At 37.3% G+C, this 22,767-nt stretch overlaps 2 protein-coding genes across 5 annotated transcripts; both read left to right on the top strand.

Moving 5' to 3' along the window:
- Positions 1 to 5,375: 5,375 nt before the first annotated feature.
- Positions 5,376 to 14,022, top strand: LOC122772044 (up-regulator of cell proliferation-like). The gene is made up of 5 exons (XM_044029680.1): positions 5,376 to 5,447; positions 6,917 to 7,008; positions 7,363 to 7,437; positions 8,362 to 8,437; positions 9,176 to 14,022. Exons 4-5 carry the CDS (start codon positions 8,368 to 8,370, stop codon positions 13,843 to 13,845), a joined length of 4,740 nt encoding a protein of 1,579 aa, XP_043885615.1. The 5' UTR covers positions 5,376 to 5,447; positions 6,917 to 7,008; positions 7,363 to 7,437; positions 8,362 to 8,367; the 3' UTR covers positions 13,846 to 14,022.
- A 1,696-nt stretch (positions 14,023 to 15,718) lies between these two features.
- LOC122772331 (ras association domain-containing protein 7-like) lies at positions 15,719 to 21,817 on the top strand. 4 transcript variants are annotated; one of them, XM_044030296.1, is made up of 7 exons: positions 15,719 to 15,788; positions 17,453 to 17,544; positions 18,823 to 18,960; positions 19,465 to 20,034; positions 20,124 to 20,392; positions 21,019 to 21,193; positions 21,760 to 21,817. In XM_044030296.1, the coding sequence occupies exons 3-6, from the start codon at positions 18,858 to 18,860 to the stop codon at positions 21,169 to 21,171; spliced, it is 1,095 nt and encodes a 364-aa protein (XP_043886231.1). In that variant the 5' UTR covers positions 15,719 to 15,788; positions 17,453 to 17,544; positions 18,823 to 18,857; the 3' UTR covers positions 21,172 to 21,193; positions 21,760 to 21,817. The 4 variants fall into 4 exon arrangements, with proteins under 4 accessions (XP_043886231.1, XP_043886230.1, XP_043886229.1 ...); XM_044030295.1 differs by lacking the exon at positions 21,760 to 21,817 and adding an exon at positions 21,418 to 21,517; XM_044030294.1 differs by lacking the exon at positions 21,760 to 21,817 and having other exon boundaries at positions 17,456 to 17,544; positions 21,019 to 21,517.
- The last annotated feature ends 950 nt before the right edge of the window (positions 21,818 to 22,767 follow it).

Raw genomic sequence — 22,767 nt, 5'->3', positions numbered from 1 at the left:
CAGGAAGCTCTAGAGCTGCACCCCAAAAGCTGGCATGTGATGGTTGTTGGGCGTAGTGGAGCGGCTACAGCCTCAATTTTGTTCCTCCACATCCCCCAGAAGAAAGAGAAGAGAAGAGACATTGGGAGAACCAGGAGGAAAACCACTGAACTGAGTCGGAGGATTTACCGCGATCAGCGTCCATCCTCTCAGTCTGGGAGGTCCCATCTCTCAGGATCCTTCTCCACAGCTATGCCAGCATTGGTTAGTTGAAGAATATACCCAGGTAAAATCGAATTAATATGTATGAATCAATAGATTAAGAAAATATATTTCAGTTAAATGTCAGCCTAAAGTGGTCACAAATTATAAAGGACTTAAGTGTATAAATAAATGACAATTATAAAACATTGGATAACGCACCCTCATATACCAGCACAGATTATATTTAATCTGTAGTCTTTTACAGATGTTGATTGTACAGTATGTAGAATATAAATAAAATAAAATAAACTTGCAGATCAATGCAAATATACAATACAAAAAACATTATATTAGTGTACCAACTGGAAATAAAACGTCTGCAACTGTACGTGAGAAAGCACATTCACTTGATGATATGAATTCGATTTTTAGCCAGTTATTTACTGGATATTTTAAATGCCTTTTTCCATTGTTCTGTGACATTTCTCCTCCCCAATGTGCTGATGTGAATGTTTTGCATAATTCAATCAGTGACGCACATCTCAATAACAACAGATGATGAGGGAGATATAAACGTTGCAGGAGCAAGCTACAGAATGTGCCCTTCACTTTTCAAGTCATTTCATGAAAAAAAGAAGCTTAGCCTGCAGTCTATTTCTGCATTAGTCAGCCTTATTGTGGCTGTCATGCCAGTGGAGCAGGATAACACACACACACACACACACACACATGCACGATTCCAGGCAAAAAAGCCAAACGTGAGAACATTTCCTCTGACAGCAGAGTGAAAAGGAGCGCATTGCTGGGATGAGGTGAGGACAAAAGATTTTTCTGTTGCAATGGCAATGTCCTGTAGCATTTATTTGTGTGGACTACAGCACAGTGACAGATGCATCACAATGGTGTGTATTGAAATAGCACAGTAATCAGGGAAATGCTGCTACAGTACTACTGCGACTCAGTTGATCTGAATATATTTTCCATCAGCGAAAAACAGAAAATGGGGTATGACTCAGTCGTTCAGTTCCTAATTAAAGCTTGTCTCATTTACTCATTTCATTTTAGTGCACATTCATAAATATACAAAGGCAGCTGGAATGACAGCAGTGACAATACAAGCATATAAATATATATATATATATATATACATATATATATATATATGTATATATATATACAGTACATTTACACATGAAATTAATCCAAGTTTAGATTGTGACGACACACACAGCTGGGCTGCAGTCCAGAAGAAAACTGTAGCCTCATCATATGGAACAACCGCTTGACCAGATGAACAACAACTGTAGCTGAATGAAGATCAACGCTTTAAAAGTCCCTGTTTTGTTCACTTTTTTTTACCTGCTCATATATGCACTCTATATATGCCATATGCCTATTTTTTTACAAAGTGATTTATTTATTTATTTATTTTTAAATCTACAACATTTGAAACTAAATTGAAAAACACTAATATTCTAATCACTTCTTGGTTAAAAACAGGGTAACAATAGCTCAACCAGAGGCAAATTGTTAGTAATTAAATGGGGGATGCTGAGAGAGAGTTGTAGTTCAGGGGTAATTATAAAACTGCTAAGTGTTGTTCTCTAAGCTCATTTCGATTACAACCCTGCAATTAAATTGGCAAAGACTATAATTACTAAGACCAATCACAACATGCAGCCTCAAACTCTATCTATTTATCTGTTTGTGCAGCTTCTCATTCTAGTCTGAGCAGATGCAGTCCATTAAACCGACCAAAGCACTGGACTCAGATGGCTTCTAAATTTTCCAGATTCATCAGTCACTTTTTATTAAATATGTTTATGTATTGTTTCAGCTTTTTCGCCAGTAGGAACATTGGTGTTTCTTTCAAAGACTGCACACAAAGATAATCAATGACTGTAAATTAAGATGGATGTCATGTCGCGGCTAAACAAAATTGAAGCAAAATATCTCAGATACCAGTGCTTCAATTTTGTCCCAGAGTAATTATGAAGTGAAACCACAGCATCAATGTGATCGATCACATGTCACATGTATTAGCTCTCAATTATGACATCATTGACAGCATCAATTAATGAAAATGTATCAGAAACATAAATTGGTAACCTTTCCCCCCCAGTTTGGTTCATATCCTCTACTAACACAGGGGTCTCAAACTCCTGAATGACCTGGGGGCCACATGAGCTTCAAGTCTGGTCAGGTAGGGTCCATCCATCCATCCACTTCATCCTCCACATGAGGGTCTCCGGGGGGGGCGCTGTTCCAATCTCAGCTGACATAGGGCATAGGACATATAAACTACTAAACTGCTTAGTGACAGTGGGCCATGTGAGCTTCTAACATGATATAGCAATAGTGAGTTAGTTTCTTTTGATATGGAATGACATACAGTTCACAATAAAAACATTTGTAAAAATATCAAAGTGACAGGCCTCATGATAGGGGGCCGCATGCTGCCCGCTGGTCAGGAGTCCTCTGCACAAATATGAAAGAAGCTGCTACCAGATCACGATCCAGATGTTTGTTTTTTACGTATAGGAGCGGCCACTGATGACACCTCATGTTCAAGATTAGGGTGTATCATTCCTGTATCATTCCTGTATAACTGCCCTACACATCTGTCTTACACAAATCTGTAATAGAAAAAGAATAGAAAAACTCATAGACCCCGATGTCATAAATGTGAATTTTCAAATGTGAACATTGGGAAAATCACAACACTTGTGTTAAATGCCTGTAAGTGTGCCTCCGCAGCAGGATGATATTTCCTAATACAACCACAAGTTGTAAACTAGACAAAAAATACAGAACAAGGCTGTTGTATAAGACGCGAAGAATTCCTTCTTTAAACCTCAAAATGATGCCTTTTTTAAAATGTTGTTTCTCAGAAATATCAGTGTCCCTTTTATCTGATACTAACTTTAAAAAGACCCCTAACCTAAGAAGATATTACATTTATACAGAAGAGTATTAGGGCCATGTGTAAAAAAAAAATTGAAAGAAAAAATATCTGAATTCTGACTTTTTTTCTCAGAATTCGGACTTTAATCTCAGAATTCATGCTGTTTTATTTATTTTTTTCTTTCTTCCATGTGGCCCTGATACATCTTGTTCCGTATTCAAATAAAAAGGTTTGATTTATTGTTTTTAAGGTGAAAAACCCAGACCAATAAAAATGCCCCTGTGTTTGCTCTGTCAGAGAAAGAGGAAATGCAAAATAAAATTTTATTATTAGAGCATAACCCCTTGAGATGTATCATCTCGTCTTCCAGGGGGTCCCAGACATAGATACAAACAGTCAGTTCAATACAGTCACATAAACACAACACAAAACACACACTCACAAAGGCTCCCTAATCTCAAAATACAGTGAACTGCTCTGTGAATGTGGAAACAAACTTCATACAGTTCATATTCATTAAGATTTAATCTATAAAACACTGCCATCTAGTGGTTCCACTATAAAGTTTATAAATTGTTATCTGACCTTGATCTTCACAATACATGGAAATGTGCAGCATTTTAAAAAGAAACATTTTTATTTTATTTTCAAACAGCGCCATTCAGACACAGGGGACATGGACATACACATATAAATATATGACATTACACTTTGTTAAAAAGGAGTAAAAATGAAGGTGTTGGGTAAGAATAACACTTATAGAGTATAAATACATGAGTAAATTATGTTCAACACTAGCAGGAGTCAATCTAAAATCAACACTGTAATTTCACTTAGTGTTAAATAGGTTTGACACTGATGACGAGTAAATTAATAAGACTAAATTCTGATCAACACTTTTACTTTTTACACGGTGTAGATTAGGACCACTGAATCAGTGTTAAAATTAGTGTTTGATTTTTACTGTGTAAATAGCCACTGTCATTTTAAAAAGATTAAAGCTGTTACAAAGGTAGTGAATTATACATATGATGAAAATAGGATAAAAGAACCAACATTCTTGGCAGATCTGACTTATTCAGAAGACTTGATTTACTGATGCACAGCACAGAAAGTAAGAGCTGCTGCTTGGTTTTAATGCTGGGAACCCTGTTAACCTGAGTCAACCTGTCCTAGATAACATGAGGGACCTGGATGCTTCATAACATACAAGAAATTCAATAAATTATTATTAGGGACTTTAAAATCTGTCATTTCACACAGCCATTTTTTGTGTTAGAAAGAATACAATTAACAATTTGGTTTTATTGACTGCTCATGCAAACCAATAACCTACCAATCCCAACCACACAGAGCAGATGTGACAGGGGATCTGCAAGAAAAGGAAAATGACACTGACTGTCATGCACCAATAATCCATCTATTGACCTTAATCTGAATAAGACATCACTCTGATGATAATATTTACATGAGCCGCTGATGGAATATTCCATTCATATTTATGTTTACATGTCAGTGTCACAGACCATAGTCTGATTATGACTCACATCCACATTACCAACACTGCTGTGGAAATTCCAAAAGGACTTTATAATCTGATTAAAAAATACACAATACTCCATATGCCTTAATCCAATTATTACTTATTTTAAGTGTGACCCACACCAAAAAAAGAAAGAGCACACCAAAATCAGCATAAATACACTGTCTTCATAATTACAGAGTGCTGATGATGTTTTGATTCCTGTCAGCTTTAAGGAAGTAATGAATAAAGGTGGAGGATTTCAGAAAAACAAACCAATTACGAGAAACAAGGTTGGCTGACAAGGGTGGCGAGTGTTGACACTTGTGGGACAACATTCTTTTTTGTAGAGAAAGGCTGGTTGGTTTTACTTCCCATTACAAAGGGTGTTGACAGGGAGAACATATATATATATATATATATATATATATATATATATATATATATATATATATATATATATGTATATATGATATATATATATATGTATATATATATATATATATATATATATGTATATATATATATAACTGTAATTATATAAAATGAAAACAAATTAAGAAACATCATCAAACAATAAGCTGCAAATACCAGATGATGGTGATTTTTAAAAATGTTTTATTAGCAATAATTGTCGTAGAAGAGTAGAATTATCAAATTCAAAGTCATTGTCAGTGTAAGTTGTTAGATTTGTCCTTTTACAGGAAGGGAAACAACATTCAGGTGACACAAACCTGTTGTTCCAGTGCTGCAAATGCCTTAGGTTAATGCACTATAAATACCACAGGCGCCACAAGCACAAGCAGCGCCAGAGTCTCCTCTCCGACATGTTAACAGGTAGGTTTTATAGAATCCTTATCTGTTGCATTTAGTGCTTTATACTTTGTCTTTGTTGATTAGTGATGGTATTTTACAGCAATTGTCATCCATGATGCTACACGACTGCATCTTTTTTTTATTACTTCCTTTTGTGCCTCAAAGCCTTTTTATTCTCGAGATTGTCAATGAAATATACTGAAACCCAAATTAGCCCAAAGTTAGTCAACTTTACAACGACAGGTACTGTGTCTACTCAGTGATAGACTTTGGTTTTGTTGTATTTTCATTCAGAATAAAATGTTTTCAATTTGTTTTTGATTACAATGTGTGACATATGGCTATGCAAGTTAAACACAACATTTGTTATGTAGTTAAGTGGGTTGAGTGGGTTAATCTAAGTGAAACAAACTAGGGGTTTAAAGGTTTTTTTTATTTTAATCACGTTTTTTCTCAAATTGAGTGATTGAGACTCCATGTGACATGTCTAGTGAAGATTATTAATTATTATTTATATTATGTTCATATGTGTCTTTAGTCTTTTGGGTATTTGATTTTCACACTAACTGCATCTAACCTCAGCAGTATTATACACATTTTGCACTTCAGGCTAATTTCTTGTTTTATACCATAAAATTGCCAGAAAAATGTCCCCCCAATAAGTGATTTCTGACAATTTTTCCAGACAGTTACAGTATAAACAATTTACTGCATGTTAAAATAGTGTATAAACAATTTACAATGAAGAAAAACACTGCAGTTGCACATGAACAACAGATGGATTTTCCATGTTAAATTTGAATTTTGAACAGTAAAAAAATAACAATAAACAACAAAATATTACCAATAAAATGCAAAAATGCGAGTGAAATAACTGTAATAACAACAATATTGGCTTTCACGTGCAACTTCTCAGCTTTCAAAAACCATTGAATTTTTCCCAATAGCACAAACCTTTACAGTAATGTAAAGTGTGCTTGTGCAAACGTGTCATTGGCAATACACTCGGTGTTAAAGAGGTTAGGGGCAGAGTCGTGCCATGCGTAAACTGAGTAGTGGAAAAGTGCCAAAAGCAAAGCAAAGCAAAGGGCACAGGGGTCTTGATCAATACCACGGGGGAACAGGATACAAGGAGCAAACTGGAATCATAACAACAAAACAGACAATCTAACAGAGAACAAAGGGAACTATGAAGCGAGAGACAATCTAGGGCCGGTAATCTAAAAGTTTAAAGCAGTTTAGGGAGTGATGAAGTGACATGACAAGAGGAGAGAATCTAAACAGGAAGTGTCAAAATAAAACAGGAAATCCACAAAAAACTAACAAGGACAAAAACACCAGGAAGATAAAAATAAGCAAAGGTCCAGGTTAGGATCAAAACAGATCGGCTTTGAGGGTCTGATGCCGTTTTGTGTTTAGTCAACAAAAATGCATTGAAAACAACAGTTGTTCTGTGAAAAAATGTATTACTTATTTGTTTATGTTTACAGTTATGAGACGAATGTCCTGCTCAAGTTGGATTCACAACATCATAAGTGGAAGGTTTCTGGAAGCTGCAAGTTCACCGTTTGTGACATTTCTGGTAAGTTCATGTATTGCAATTTTAGTGCCGTGCATTTCAGAAATGTACAATTTATATTCACAAAGGTTACCCATCCCCAGTTATTTCTCCCTTTTCTAATATTTATCTAATTCTAATGCTAATTAATATTACAACATATATTGATGGATGAATGATGTACATTTAAAAAAAAAAAAATCTATCAACTTTTAATTGAAATATGTTGTGGCTCTGATTGTTTACTTGGGGGTTTGCATGTAACTGTATCTATGTTTGTTTGCTGTATTTTGGTCTGATTTGAATGTCACCAATAGCACATTTGGTTCTATGAAAACATCGGTTATGTGAAACCAAAGAAATCTCTTTTTCCACTAGGTTCTAAAGCGCAGAGGAGAGAAGTGAGGAGTCAGATCATGTCCACACTGAACACAGAAGGACAAAAGTGTTCAGGTACAATAAAATGTTTTAAAAATGTATGTGCATACAAACAAATGTAATACAGCTTTTTAAATCATCTAGTTCAAAAACAAAATGGACAGCAAACAATTAAATATTTATAAGCAGGGATGCCAAATATTTAAAAAAAATTATTTCCCAAAATTACAGAGTACATCTTATTATCAATAGACATATAAGATCTGTATAGTCATGTAGACCAATTCTTTCAAAGTAAAATGAGTCTCTGAATAAATCTCCAGTTCTTCATTATCTACTTTGAGCTCCTTCTTGACGTCCAAGCTCGTCATCTCTAACACTGAGGAAATTTATTTCAGCCACATGATCTTGTTCTTTCAGTCATTACTCACAGATTGTGACCAAAGGTGAGGGATGGAAACAGTAAATTGAGAGCTTCACCTTCCAGCTGAGCTCTTTCTTTATCATAACAAACAAGAATAATGTCTGCGACACTTTCCTTCTCCATTTTCCCCTCACTTGTGAACAGCACAAAGATACAGAGGTACTTGAACTCCTTGACTTGGGGACACTCCTCATTATCATATTGTTGATAATATTACATGCAAATTAGTGACAGAAAATCAGTCACGTGGGTCTTTATAATGTATTATTGCAATTTATTCTGAAATATTAATACAACTTTATTTTAATCCACCCTCCTCCCAAGGATAAATCAAGTATTCTGATTGTGCTATAACTTTATCTTAAATTGCTCACCCCGAGACATTCTGAATCAGAATTGCAAAATGGACAATGAAAAACATCTTAGAGAACTCAATCATTAGTTCATCTTCTGGTTAGTAGCCAAGAAAAATAACTCTGAAATGCACTTTTAGATAATATTTGAATCAGTGAAATTCAATATATTTGGTTAAGTGGAACCAATGAGTTGTTAAGAGATTATTCTTTGTCAACCAGGTTTGGATGGACAGAGGAAGTGAAGGGAAAGGTCGGACCATGTCTACAATGAACAGAGAGAATCAAGAGCTTGCAGGTAAACTCTCATATACTCTTTTCAGCAAACGTCTATGAAAACTATTTTGAAGCTTGATTTATACACACCATCCCAAAGAAGTTCCATTGCAATCTACACAATAGTTGTATCGTTTTTTTCTTGTTTATTAAAAAGAACAGGGTTTGGGAAAAAAACACAATCAAGCCATTTGCTACTGTGCAAAATGTTTGGACTGCATGTCATCAACAATTAGTTAGTAGATTAGTTAGTAAGCTTTGAATTTGTGGGAAAAGGAAGGTCAGGTAAATCAACCACGATCCAAAAAAATAACAGTTGTTATTTTGCACAGTGAAATTATGCAGCCGATGTAAATGCTGTGTTGATTGGAAACATTTTCAAAAAATACCTCAAAAGAGTGAATAATTTGCCTAAAAAAACTTGTCTGCTGTGGAAAGGCTTTTATATTCAAAACAACTGATTGCAAATTGGGTTTAGGGAATGATGTCAATGGACTTTCATGTACATATGTCATGTTTCTTGGTGTTTCAGTTGTGTGACCATGAAGGTTTGATATATCTGTCAGCAGTTTTTGACTTGTAACTTACTATTGACTAACAGAAACTATAACCAAGGGCCAGTTAGCCTAAAGAGTGGTATCAGGGAAAAATAAGCAGCCTGGATTGCTCCAAAATCAAAACAATGGCTCTAGTGTACAGTTTTTAGTATGTACAATAATGGTGTATGATCTGAATTTTAAATGAATGTTCTCTTTCACAGGCCTGCTATATTTCCTCACCAAACTTGGGCTGGGTGAATATTATCCCAACAAGCTCACTCTTCATTCTCTCTTTGAGATCAACAAAAACAGTATAGATGAAAAAGCTGTTTTATCATTGGAGGAAATACCATGGTGTTTCCTCCGAAAACTGTTCAAAATCAATGCTGAATGCAGGAGCTGCACACAATTATCAATCAGGTATGAGGAAAACAGTGATCTCTCTGATCTCGACCTTTACACAGCAGAGGACTCTGCAGACAGTAAGGTTAACCCTCTTGATGTTATCGTAGCGCTCTTCCTTTGTGCCGACAGCCTCTTGCAGCAAGAAATGGCCCTAAAAATGTCACTGTGCCAGTTTTCGCTCCCACTGCTGTTGCCCCATGGCAATAAGAGTCAGTGTGCCCTGATGCATTGGGCTTTAAGAGATATTGTCAAAGAATGGTGTCCACATGATTTGTCTGAATCAAAAGGTTTTGTTGAGGAAAACATTATTCAGGCAAATATACCGTTCTATTCCTTTGTGAGACTGAAGAACTGTAGTTTACCAAAGTCACAGTTCTTGAATCATCTTCTCAGCAGTGGACAACAAAGTTGTAGTATCTTCACACACAGAGATGTGGAAGGTGGGGCAGTTAAAAGACAAATTGCAAATGGATTGGTTGAGGTTTGCTGGTACTTACCCTCGGGGGGAAAAACCCTTGACATATTTCCAGAGCCGATTGGCTTTGCAAATTTGAGAGGAGACATTCGTGAGTCACTCACACAATTCAACTTTCTTTTCCAAGTATCAACTGCGACCTTTGTGTTCCTGGACAGAGTTGATGAAGAAGAACACAGAATTCTGACATCTCTTCAAGATGTGAAATCCAAACTCTTCTTAGTTGTTAATCGTAATGGGGAGAACGCAAGACAGGACATGATGTCAGTGAAGACATTGGTGGGTGAATTAAATCTATCAAACAACAGAGTGAAGATCAAAGACTCAAGGCAAAATGTTACAGAGTTCTCAAATAGGCTTTGTGAAGCCATCAAGACATCCCTGTTAGATGTAAAATCAACAATAAACATTGTAAACATGTTTGACGAAGCCATTGAACTTGGTTTGTCTGTGGACGAAAGCAAAACTGATAAACAGAGGGAAGCAGCTGAGGAGATCATGGATGACATTGGGGTACGAAGCATACCACACTACAAGAAACAACAACTTCCACTGCAAGGGGAGAACTGGAAAAGACTATCACAGTTAGAAAAAGAGGAGTGCAGATTGAAGAAACCTGGTGATTCAAACCTTGAAGAGTATAAATTACAACTGCATGCAGAAAAAGAGCAAATCAGAAAAGATCAAAGAAAATGTAAAGTATACAAAGGAATGAAAAGGTTCATTCAGTACTTATCGTCCAGTGACAAAGAAGAAAGGGATGTTTTTCTCAAGTGGATGAAACTCAAGTTTAATACACACTCAAGAACAAAATTGTTCGAGTTGCGCAACAAATTCAAAGAGCAATGCAAGAACAAAGATGTGAAGCTCATAGCAGAGTTAGACCAAGCATTGGTGGATAGCTCTTTAGGAATAGAGCATTACATGAGAGAGATGGGACTGATCTATGAGTTCTCCACTGATTCTATCAGCTCACCAATAGCTGCTGATAAAATATCCCACCTCCCTGCTTTGGCTGCTGAAATGTTGCTGGATGGATATCCTTTAGAGCTCCTGGATGGTGATGCTTCCAACATTCCAGAGAGATGGGTGACAGATGTGCTGATGGAGCTTCACAAGAAGGTGGGACAGAAGAGCAGACTGTTGGTATTGACTGTGTTGGGTGTCCAGAGTAGTGGGAAGTCCACACTCCTCAACACCATGTTTGGTGTGCAGTTTCCTGTCAGCAGTGGCAGATGCACAAGAGGAGCTTTCATGCTCTTCCTCAAAGTTGGGGAAGATTTGAAAAGTGAGTTAAACTGTGATTTCATTGTCGTCATTGACACAGAAGGTCTTAAGGCTCCAGATTTGGCGCAACTAGAGGACAGTTATGAGCATGACAACCAGCTGGCAACCTTTGTCATTGGTTTGAGTGATGTCACCATTATCAACATTGCAATGGAAAATGCAAATGAAATGAAAGATGTCTTGCAAATTGCCGTGCATGCCTTCTTGAGAATGAAAGAGATTGGAAAAAAGCCAGTTTGTCATTTTGTTCACCAAAATGTTTCTTCAGTTTCAGCTCATACCAAGACCATGACTGAAAGAAAACATCTCTTGGATCAGCTCAATGAAATGACTCAAATTGCAGCTGAGATGGAAAGGAAGCCAGCCATTAAAGAATTCACTGATGTGCTGGACTATGACATGGAAAAGAATAACTGGAACATCCCAGGACTCTGGCATGGAACCCCACCAATGGCACCAGTAAACACAGGTTACAGTGAGGCTGTAGCACATTTCAAGAAAAATCTTTTACAAACCATGATGAGTGAAAGAAGCAATGAACCGTCACAGATCCCAGAGTTTCTAGTATGGATGACAAGTCTCTGGAAAGCTGTAAAATATGAGAACTTCATCTTTAGCTTCAGGAACACACTTGTGGCTCATGCCTATGACAGCTTGTGGAAAGAGTTCAATCAGTGGGAATGGGAGTTCAGAAAAGAGATTCTGACCTGGCAAACAGCAGCTGAGTTAGAAATCCTAAATGCTGACAATGAATCTGAGTTAGAAACTTGGAACAGATTAGTTGGGAAAAAGAAATTAGAGGCAACTCAGAAAATAGTGGATCAAGAAACCATAATGAAGGAGAAACTCTGTGACTACTACAAAAGGAGAGGCAAACGAGTAAATCTGATAGAGAAATACAAAGCTGAGTTTTCCACCAGCATCAGGAGCCTTGCAAATGAAATCAAACATTCTGTTTATGCTAAACTGGACTGTGCCCTCGAACTTAAAATCACCTTGAAACAGACTCAGGATATTCAGAGACAATACAGAAATGTGATTGAAAAACGGGTCATGAAGCTGCTGGGGGACTGTAATGAGTCCACTCTGACTGATGAAGAGCTGACACAAGAGTTTGAAAAAATGTGGGCTGAAGCCACTGTAAATGTGGGAGGTGTGAAAGAGCGAGATATTGCAGCATGTGTCCTGAAGCAGTTAAGAAAAAGTTTCTCAAATAGAAACGTCAATGAGGAATTGCAGAACATTCGAGACCTAAACGAATTTGGGAGGTGTCCATTCAAGACTACAAGGGATCATGTAGACTCCTTTTTAGGGAAGGTCCAACATCTGTGGACTGAAGATTTGCAGATCTTTGCAAACAGTGTCATTAAGTCTTGTACACAGTTTGTTCTTGATAAAGTTAAGACGAATGGCGATTACCAAGAGTCCTTCACCAAGGAGCTTCTCGAAACAATTGACAAAGCTCTTGAAAAAGACGACCATAACAAAACAAATACGCTGTTCGAGATTGACCTGAAAATCCACATGTGCGGCATTGCCTCACGAGAATTTCTCAAAATGCACAGAAAATTCTTGACAGAAAACAATCCTCACTCTCAGCTTAAAAAGTACAAAAGTCAGTATCGATCCGACTTTCTTGACTTATACAGAAAGAAAGACCACTGCCAACGCAAAGCAAATGACTTTGTCCAGTTTTGTATCAAGCCTGCTGTCAAAGAGTACATTGGTAGATCTTTGGGCGTAGACATTGTAGATGAAATTTTGACAAGTTCCCATTCAGCAAAGTTCTCTTCTCGCTCTTTCTTCCAGTACAACATTCAGAAAGAGCTGCTGCAAAAGGACGACTTTAACAGCTTCCTCAAGTACATTGATCAGTATGAAATGTATGTCAAAGACTGGATATTTCAGCACATCCAGGAAAAAATGGCAGAGGACAAGACTTTGTGCAAACTGAAGAACAATATTCTACACATCATCCTTAACAAAATCACACGTTCAATAGAATGGGCCTCAAAAGACCAGGGTGATGTTTTGCTGCCAGATGACAAGGAAAACATTACCAAGCTCATCAGCAACATGCGCACATTTTTGATCAAAGATATTTCGATTTCAGAGGAGTCTGTGAAAACCACCTTGTTTCAAATCCAAAGCAAATGTCATCAGTTTATCAACTGCCTCAAGACCTCAATCAATGAGTTGAAAGATGAACTTGAGGAGGAAATCTCAAACTCTGACAACATCACTGAGACTCTGAACCAGCTTCCAATCAAACCACAGGATGAGCTTTTCAAGCGGGTGTTTGGTTGTGGAAAGCAGTGTCCATTTTGTTTTGCTCCATGTGAAGCTGGAGGTACAGAACACAAAGAGCATCACACAGCCATACATCGACCTCAAGGTCTTGGCAGCTTCCACAGACACAAATCAAGAAAACTGGTCACAGCACTGTGTACAACTGATGTGTACAGTGAAAAGAATTTCAGAAATTCAAAAACTGGAAATAAGTGGCATCCTTACAAGGACTACATAAAATACTATCAAGACTGGATCATCCCTCCAGACCCCACCATAGAGGCATCTGACTACTGGAAGTATGTCCTGGTGCAATACAATATGAGATTTGCTCAAGAATATAAAGCTGAACCAGCGGATGTTCCTGAGGCCTGGAGAACAATCACTAAGCAACAAGCACTCAAGGGTTTACAAGACGCCTTCAACATGAAGTAAACAACAAACCCAGAAACAAATCAACAAAAACATCCAACAGTGTACAAATGCAAAGGGGAGACTCAAACAATACAAGGACCTAACACACCAGAATAGTTGACAGAATAATGAACAAAGAAAAGTGGATCAATAAATCAAAATGCTAATGATCAACTTGGCTAGAATATGGGAAAATAACAAAAGCTGAAACTTTGTCTTTGAAAGATAGAAGTATTATCCACAGCGATGAAAAACAAAATGCCTTTATTAATCTGTATGTGAAACATTTTTGCTACAACACAATGATAGTTTGTTTGTTTTATTTTTAAGTTAATGTTGTTTATGTAATTTACTTTTTAGCTTAGTTAAAAAGGAACTAAAACAGCTACAGAGAGTAAAATCCACCCAGAATACATTGAAAGTGACAAAATGGGTTGAAAAATGTGTCCTCATATATACAGACAGGTTTGTAACCATTATAAAGTTGACAATAAATAATGCACTTTAGGTAAATTTGACCTATGTTTTTTTCAATGACTAGTGTTATAAGATACTCTTATTTTTGGTTGTTATAAAGCCTGTATTCCTGTAACTTAAAGTATTTAATATAATGTGTTATCAAACCAGAATGCAAACTGGTGCACAAGACAACAATTATTGAGTTAATGATTTCTTGCTGTCTTGTTTTGTGACTATTGCGCTCAATTATTGTTTTTGTTAAAACCTTTTTGGAGACTGATCAATAAAAGTGGAAATATGTTTTTTCGATTTTGAAGGGTTGTTGTCTTTATCAGTTTGTTGCTGCTGTTTTGATCAGAAAGGAATCATTACTAAAGGTGACATCGAATGCTCGTATCGCACATATATGTTAGTTATGGAGGTCTACTTACATATATTAACTTGTTTTCATGGTTAAAATCCTCCTTGTCGCTGCAAACGAGCCGATCGAAATATCTCCTCACTGACGCTCTCGTCAGCCGTGCTGTTTCAGACCAAAATCACACCCCCAAAAGAGCTTTCCCACTGTCCTGTGATTGGCCAGGTACCTGGAAGTGACATAATAGATAGGCCAGCTCTCAGATACACAGCTCCCCCTCTGGCACGGTGGACGCTCTGCATCTCAGCAGCTACAACAAGAGTAGTTCTTCTTCTGCGGTTGAATGTACGTAACCGGATGTGCCAGGACTAGTGCCCACACCAGGAGGTGCTACGGTAGTGAGGTATACTAATGACAACATCAACATACGGAAGTGCCGATCCGCTTCGCAGAGCCAAGGAATACAATAAAACCCTATCATCTCAGCAGTGGCTGAACTGTTTGTTGTGAAACTTTAGGGTTTCATAAACAAGGTAATGACGCACACACAAACGCAGGGTCAATTGGAGCTTTCGGTCTATGTCGCCTTTAAGTGCAGAGCAGGAGCTTCAGTGAGGCTACAGTCCCCTGCAGGAGTCACAGGTTCTCTCTCTCTCTCTCTCTCCCTCTCTCTCCCCTTCTACAATATATAATTTTTTTTACTTCAAACAATAAATATATGCAATTCTCTGCTGGTAGAATAATTATGTGAAAGTCAGGTGTTGGTATGGGCAAATGTGTGTTCTCTGAGTACCCTCACATATGTGGTTTATGTGACTCTATTAATGACTTTAGACCTGAGCTGACTCATCGTTTTGTTCTGTCCGAACAAAGAACAAAAAACCAAGAACAAAACCAAAAAACTAATGACTTAGACACACCTAATTACCTCACACAACATTCAGAGCAGTATCACTTACCATGCTGCACATCCAGAAGAGCTGCATTCCACAGTTTCACTCCTCCTCCTCCTCCTCCTCCTCCTCCACCTCCACCTCCTCCACCTCCTCCTCCTCCTCCCCATTTGAAATGTATCTGTTTTGGTGTTTTGGTCACAGCCACCCAGAAAAAGATGATCAATGAGTCTGAAAGGAGTTTAAGTTAACAGGTGAGTGTGTTCAAATTCCTTGCTAACAAAAACAGGTTGTTCTTTTATAGGGAAAAAGGCTTCTAAGGAACTTAACAGTTGACAATACATTCATTTGTCTTAATTTAATTTGTCATGTCATATGGATGTAAGAACATGTTTTCAACACTTGAATTAGGTGAGGAACTTGCGAGCCTGTAAAGAACCGATATCATGTTAATTCTGAGTTTATGAACTTTCAAGTATGGGTGTTAAATGTAATGGTAGGTCACAGTAAAAACTTCACACTTAAACCTGTAGAAGCTGTTTTCTTTCAGAAAACTGTGTTTTTTTCAAATTTGCGTACATGTCTCTCATAGAGAATTAAAATAATTATACTGTATGGTCAGTGTAGCATAGCTAAAACAACAAATCCAAGCTTTTGAGGATATTCAGTTTTTACTGATTCATTTCTGAATGTGGTTTTAAACAGTGGTGATAGTAAACAGAGAGCGGTGGTATGGGTGGTGAGGTGTGTGGGTGGGTGTAGTCTGAGTCCTGCAGGAATGTCGGCATGTTCTGCCACATTCCTGCTGAAAATCTGTGTGTGTGTCTTGCAAACACAGGACAAAAAATGTCACACACTTCAAGCATCAGTTTCAGTTGTGTGAAATGACCGAGGGTTCATCTGTCTGGTCAAGTTTAACCAGGTTACAAACCGTGGTTTTGTTACTTATCACCCCAGAGGTCACTTACCACTGTAATGGAATAATTCTATGACCATGTGTGCACTGTAATTATTATCTTTATTGCACAACACTAAACCTACACCTCTACAATAATCGCTAGTAATCTTAGCAACAGCTCTTTCAAAGTTCAACTTACATACTGCTATTGATGTTATTTTGACTGACTTCTTTCCACTTCTTCTGGTGTGAAAACTAAAATTGGATGCTATATTCTGATCATGAGTAAGATTGTAATATTCCTATTATTGCTGATTATGATTTATAGTATCACTTAATTCAACTGAAGGTGATCATGCTGTGTAGATGGATTTGCATTTTGTGTTTCCTTTAGTTTACACCAACATTTTCCCTTTAGTGAGACTATAGTAAGCTGGATTTAAATGGCTCAACATGTAAACAAAATCAGTGTCTTAGATGATCAGTTTAGTTAATGCTTGGTTAGAAATGTACAATTTCAGTTGACTTCTTTCAAATTTCAACTTGTGAACTTCCTGAAGTTAATGATTAGTTTGGTTGAGCGAAACTCAAAGAGGGAAGAGGGAACAACAGTGAAAGTAAAGGTGTTTGCTGAAAGTGTTAGGTGCTTTCACAACAGGCTACTGTTAATCACATGAAATACTTTTACTTTTTTTTATCTGTTTGCAACACTGTTTGCAACCATCTGTCTCGATATTTATTTATATGAAAGAATGATTTCTTACACTATTTTGTTCTATCTAGAGCCTTTTTATATCCAGTAAGTTTAAATGTTTTGTGAGTTTTACCATTAACATTAAGTTCAAATTTTATTTTAACATAACTGCTCCACAAGAGAAAATAGGGAAAATGCATATCAATAAAACAAGCCTTTTTTGTCTTCAGTGATCAATTCCATATATGAAAACATGCAGAATTTCTTAGAATTATTGGATGATTTTTCTTTCCATCCTTTTTTTTGTTATTCTCCTGATCCTGCAGCAGGTGTGCACAAAGTCCTCACCACAAAAACCCCGACAGCTGAACAACAGTAGAAGCAGAGGACCATTCACAAAATGTAGCCATCAAAGAAGGTACACAGAAAATGCATGGTTACTCCCATTGTTGCCCTAACGTTCATACAGAAAATTAGCTTTAAAAGACCTACAGTACAAGTAAAGATGTACTAAATTTGTTATGACCTTGAGCTGAAATTGTTAATTTTATTAACTAAGAGTATAGAATGATCTGGCTTCATCCAGTATCAGTATATGATCTGATATGTTAGAGACAACATTCTATGGCCTGCTTGTATTAATCAAAATCATGTTTTGATGGGACAATCACATGTGGGAGGGTAATGATGACTGCTCATCAATGCAGTAACATGGCTGACATAAACACAATAGCAATGTTGACAAATGCACAGGCCACATCTTTGTCAAAACAATTACATATTTTTAAATAATGTTTCCCTTTTGCAATAACATTTGTAGTGGCAGTTTCTGAACAAAAAATACATGTTCAAAATGAATCTAAAACTAACTAAATCAAACAACTACTTGCATCCTGGGCAGGTAGCGTCCATGCTGGGTTATTGAGGTTTTGATGGTCTATTTAGTCCAGTTAACCATCCAAACAAATCTCTTCTGCTCTGTTAAAAAACAAACAAACAAACGTATCTTCGCCACCCAGGTGCACACAAGTTTCCTCATCTTCCTGCCTTTGTACTTGTGTGTGTCCACTAGTGCCCACAGTGTATCTAACCCAGACATTACAATAGACATAAACTAATAAAAACCTAAACATTTTAAGAAAAGCAATATCATCAAAAACATGACTAATGTAAACAAAATCTATTCTAAACAACTATTATATTAACTACTGAAATTACCACTAAGAACATTATAAACATGAATTTTCAAACTGAAGTGTCAATAATTGATTCAAAGGCTGATGAAACACATTAGTTTAAGTGTTGCTGATGATGCACTAAAGACAAATTGAAACTTGACTGAACTATGACTATGTAAAGTATTACATTACATTACATTACATTACATGTCATTTAGCAGACGCTTTTATCCAAAGCGACTTACAATGGAATTGAGTAGTCAGCGAGGGGTGGAATCGAACTTGCGACCATTGCGACCATCATGTTTTTCGCACATAGGGTACTGGTCTTAACCACTGAGCCACTCCACCCCCCGTATATTATATACGATCTATATTATATACGATCTATTATTATATAATCCAATTCTGTTGTTGATCATTTCCTTGTTTTTACTTGAATTTGTGGACAATTTGTTTAAATGCTGACCATGGCTATGGTCAAGTGATGACTAATGTGCACATCTGTCTCCTTGAAGGTTGGTGGTGGAACCTGCTGCTGCTGACAAAGACTATGGAGCTTAAGGTGTGGGTGGAGGGTGTGGTCAGAGTGGTTTGCGGCTTATCACTGCACACTTCCTGTCAGGATGTCGTGATAGCTCTCGCACAAGCAATTGGTAAGTTTGTTACTTTTCGATCAACGCGCTCTCACTTGCATACAATGATGAACACTGTCAAAAGTAAAGATTTTGAATTACGGAATGTTTTTCCTCTTGAAAATCTTTTGCTTTTGACTTATTTAGCTCCCACAGTTTATGGCACAAACCTTTAGAAGAGCACTGGACACTAGAGCTGCAACTATTTTCATAATCGATTAATCTGTCGATTATTTTCTCGATTAATGGATTAATCGTTTGGTGTTCAGAATATCAGAAAACCTTAAAAAATGTTGAACGGTGTTCATCAAACCTGGACATGATGAATGAAGAAAATATTCATATTTAAGAAGCTTAAACAATCAGAAATCTTGTTTTAATCATGAAAAAAGCTTCAAACCGATTATTTGATTATAAAAATAGTTGTCGATTAATTTAGTAATCGATTAATAATCGATTCATCGATTAATTGTTTCAGCTCTACTGGACACACAGTAAATCTGTGTATTTATTTATCTTTTACAGGTCAGACGGGTCGTTACATCCTTTTCTTAAAGTTACGAGGGAATGAGAGACAGTTAGTTGCCAATGACTGTCCTCTGCAGCATTTGGCTAAGCTGGGACAGCTGGCTACTGAGGCCCAGTTCATTCTCCACAGGACTGGTCCCAGTCTAAGTGATGGTCAAGAGATGCCAACCAGAGAGAGATTTTTCCTCCCCAGGCCATTTGAACCAGAGCCTATCAAACACAAGGAGCCGAACAAGGCTGTCACTTTTAATCTGGGTCCATCATCACTTTCCAAGAGGACGAAACCAAACAGAACCTCATCTCCAAACCCCTCCAAAGATGAGGTGTTAAAGCAGATTCTTCAGAAACAGAGGCAACTACAAGACCTGGAGAGTCAGGTCCAAGCTCTAGAAAGGGAGACATGGCTGTGGGAGCAAAAGAAGTCATCTGCTACAGTTCAAATTCTGTCTGTGGCAATTGCAGAAGAATTGGAGGAACTGCAGCAGCAGCTAAGGAGGAACGAGGCAGAGCTGATTCACAGCACACACTGGGAAGGAGATTTACAGATAGAGATGGACAGAGAACAAGGTGCGTGTTCAAATCAGTCTGACATTTGGTGAGTGTCTTTATTTTGTGACATTACTGAAACAAGACAATGTTTACACTGCTACCAACAGATATGCACATACATCTACGCCAACTACAGTCATTACTGGAAGAACACAGTTATCGGATGAAGGAGATCCAAATCAGTTCTGCACATCTAGAACACAACATACAACTCACCACCCACAGACAAAGTTCACAGGCTGCACCTTGGCAGCAGAAGGAGACCATGCTACCACTGAGGCAGGAGCTCCACAACCGACTGCAGCAGGGAGAAGAACTGAATGTAGCTTTGTCAGGGACACAGGAGGAGCTACGGGCTACTGAGCGAATGTTACAGGTACAACTCATCTTTTATTCTACTTTATGGCTTGGGCACAATAGATTTTTAACAACAGCATCTCAGTGCAGTTATTTCATTTCAGCAGAAGTGCAATGATTAGTGGAATCACCTTTTGGAGGTGAAGAAAGGGTGCAGGTAGCTTTGTGTTGAAGTTTGACAATCACACACCTTTGGTCCTGACTAACAGAAAACTGTCTTGTCAGTGGTATTGTTTAGAGGGAACAATGCGTTTCCATGTGCTGATCTGATCTTGCAAAACAAAGAACAGAAGTTGATGGCCAGAATAAGTTGATAGAAATTACAAGCTTAATTAATAACTGGAAATGTACTCTATCTGTAGCGCCTCCTATACACCCAAGCTAGCTACATTCCTGCAGTCAATGAATATTTCCAGCAACTCTCCAACACATGCTGTATTAAATTAAATTCTTATTTTACCCTTTTTTGGGGTCAGTCAGACTAAGAACTTGTTTGGCCCATGTTTGAGTTTTACACACACTCATCAAATATCTAAAAGACAACTGTCTGTGATTTATCAAGCTTTATTTGCCACCACACAAACCTGAACTTTTCCACTTAAGATATAAACTCTTGTGTGTTTTGGAACATTTTGCATCTTCTAGGACAGATGGGAGCTGATTGAGGAGCTGAATAAGGAGCTGAGACAGTGTAACTTGCAGCAGTTCATTCAGCAGACCGGTGGTCCACATGCTGACCAGACAAACTCACTGCCCGTCACTGAAGTTTACCTCAGCATTGCAGGTGTCATGGAGTAGAAGCAGCCAAAAAATTGCCACTGTAAGTCAAGGGGAAGTTTATAATATTATAGTGATATGATTATTGTGTCAGTTTTTCATAGCAGGAATAAAATGTACTTATATTTCCTAGCTAGGATTTAGATCTTCTTGAACATTATATTACTCTACCTCACATGAATTTAAAAAACATAAATGAAGAGGGCTATCTATTTTTAATGATTGCAAGTTCAAAAAGCAATGGCCCTTTGTCTATTTCCTCTGCAGGACTTGATGCCCTTTCAGGCCCTACTGTGTGTGTGTGCGTGCGTGTAAGCATGTGTGTGTACAATACTTTGGAACAATAAAAACCTTGGAATAAAACAAACATTTGTTCCCCCATTATTCAGTATAAAACTCATTGCTGATCATGTGTACAAATTGTGAGGAACAAAAGAAGAGGCAAAGAAAATATTGTAATGCAGCATGACACATGCCAGCAGTTGTAAAACATCAAGAAGAAGAGCACAGATGGGTGCCATTGCTAACAGAGAGTCAGCACAGTCTTAAAAAGAAATGCAAGATACATTGTCTGAGAGGAGGAACTTACTTTCCACTTTCCTTTTATAGTCCCCTTTGCCTGCTTCCGTCTTCTCTTCAGATCATGGTGGACACACCTCAGCTTCTCCTCGTCTCCCTCCCTGAACACCAGCATTCTCTGATTGAGGAGCTCCTTTAAACAAATTATTTGTAATAATAGCAGAGACGTGATTTCAGTTCAAAATAAACAGAAAATTTTTTTTATTATTATTATTACATATATTTTTTTAATTGTTCAGTTAACAATCGACTCTCAAAATGCCTTATCATTCTCATCCCTAATTCAGGTCCAGTGTCCTGCCCCATAAACAGCCATGTCACTATTACTCTGGAGGGGAGCGGGAATAAGGGGGGAGCGGTGGTTAACACTCTTAATATTACAAGTCATACAACAAATGATTTTGTTGCATGTTTGTTTATCTCTTGGGGGATAAACTGGCTGATTTAAGCAAACAGAGCGGGAAACAAGGAGATTGTGCACAGACAACATATCTGGGTGAACATCCAGCCTCTGTTTCTTTATCCACTTTCTAATCATTTCTCTCCTCAATGAAAGCTCAAGTTAAATAAGTCTTATATGGTGCTCCTTGACTGAAATGTTTCATATTTCATATCCATATTGAGTTCCATAAAATTCCAAGACTGTCTGCATCACAAATGACACTATCCTGCTAGTGACATGTAATGTAATCCTGTGAAATCCTTTACTGGGAATATTACTAATATAATAAAATAATGTATTTAATAATTATTACTTGTTTAAACTAAACTGTAATAATTCAAATTATTGGATTATATCAGTAATATTCCTATTATAAAAGTATACATATATCTCATGCCATTCTGTATCCCGAGTTTTAGTAGCATAAATACCTTGTGTGTGTATGTATTCATTGCACCTTTCTGTTCTGTTTAATGTTATTTGAAACCCGTGGTTATAATTATCCATAAATATGTAGTGTCATAATAGCCACATCTCTGACGTTTATAACAAACCAAACCGTTTGAAAATCGGTAGAAAATTGATCAAGTTATGGT

The sequence above is a fragment of the Solea senegalensis genome, linkage group LG7 (genome assembly GCF_019176455.1).
Source record: "Solea senegalensis isolate Sse05_10M linkage group LG7, IFAPA_SoseM_1, whole genome shotgun sequence".
Lineage (NCBI taxonomy): Eukaryota > Metazoa > Chordata > Actinopteri > Pleuronectiformes > Soleidae > Solea > Solea senegalensis.
The sequence above is the reverse complement of the archived record's forward strand: the minus strand, read 5'-3'. Positions and strand labels throughout refer to the sequence as shown.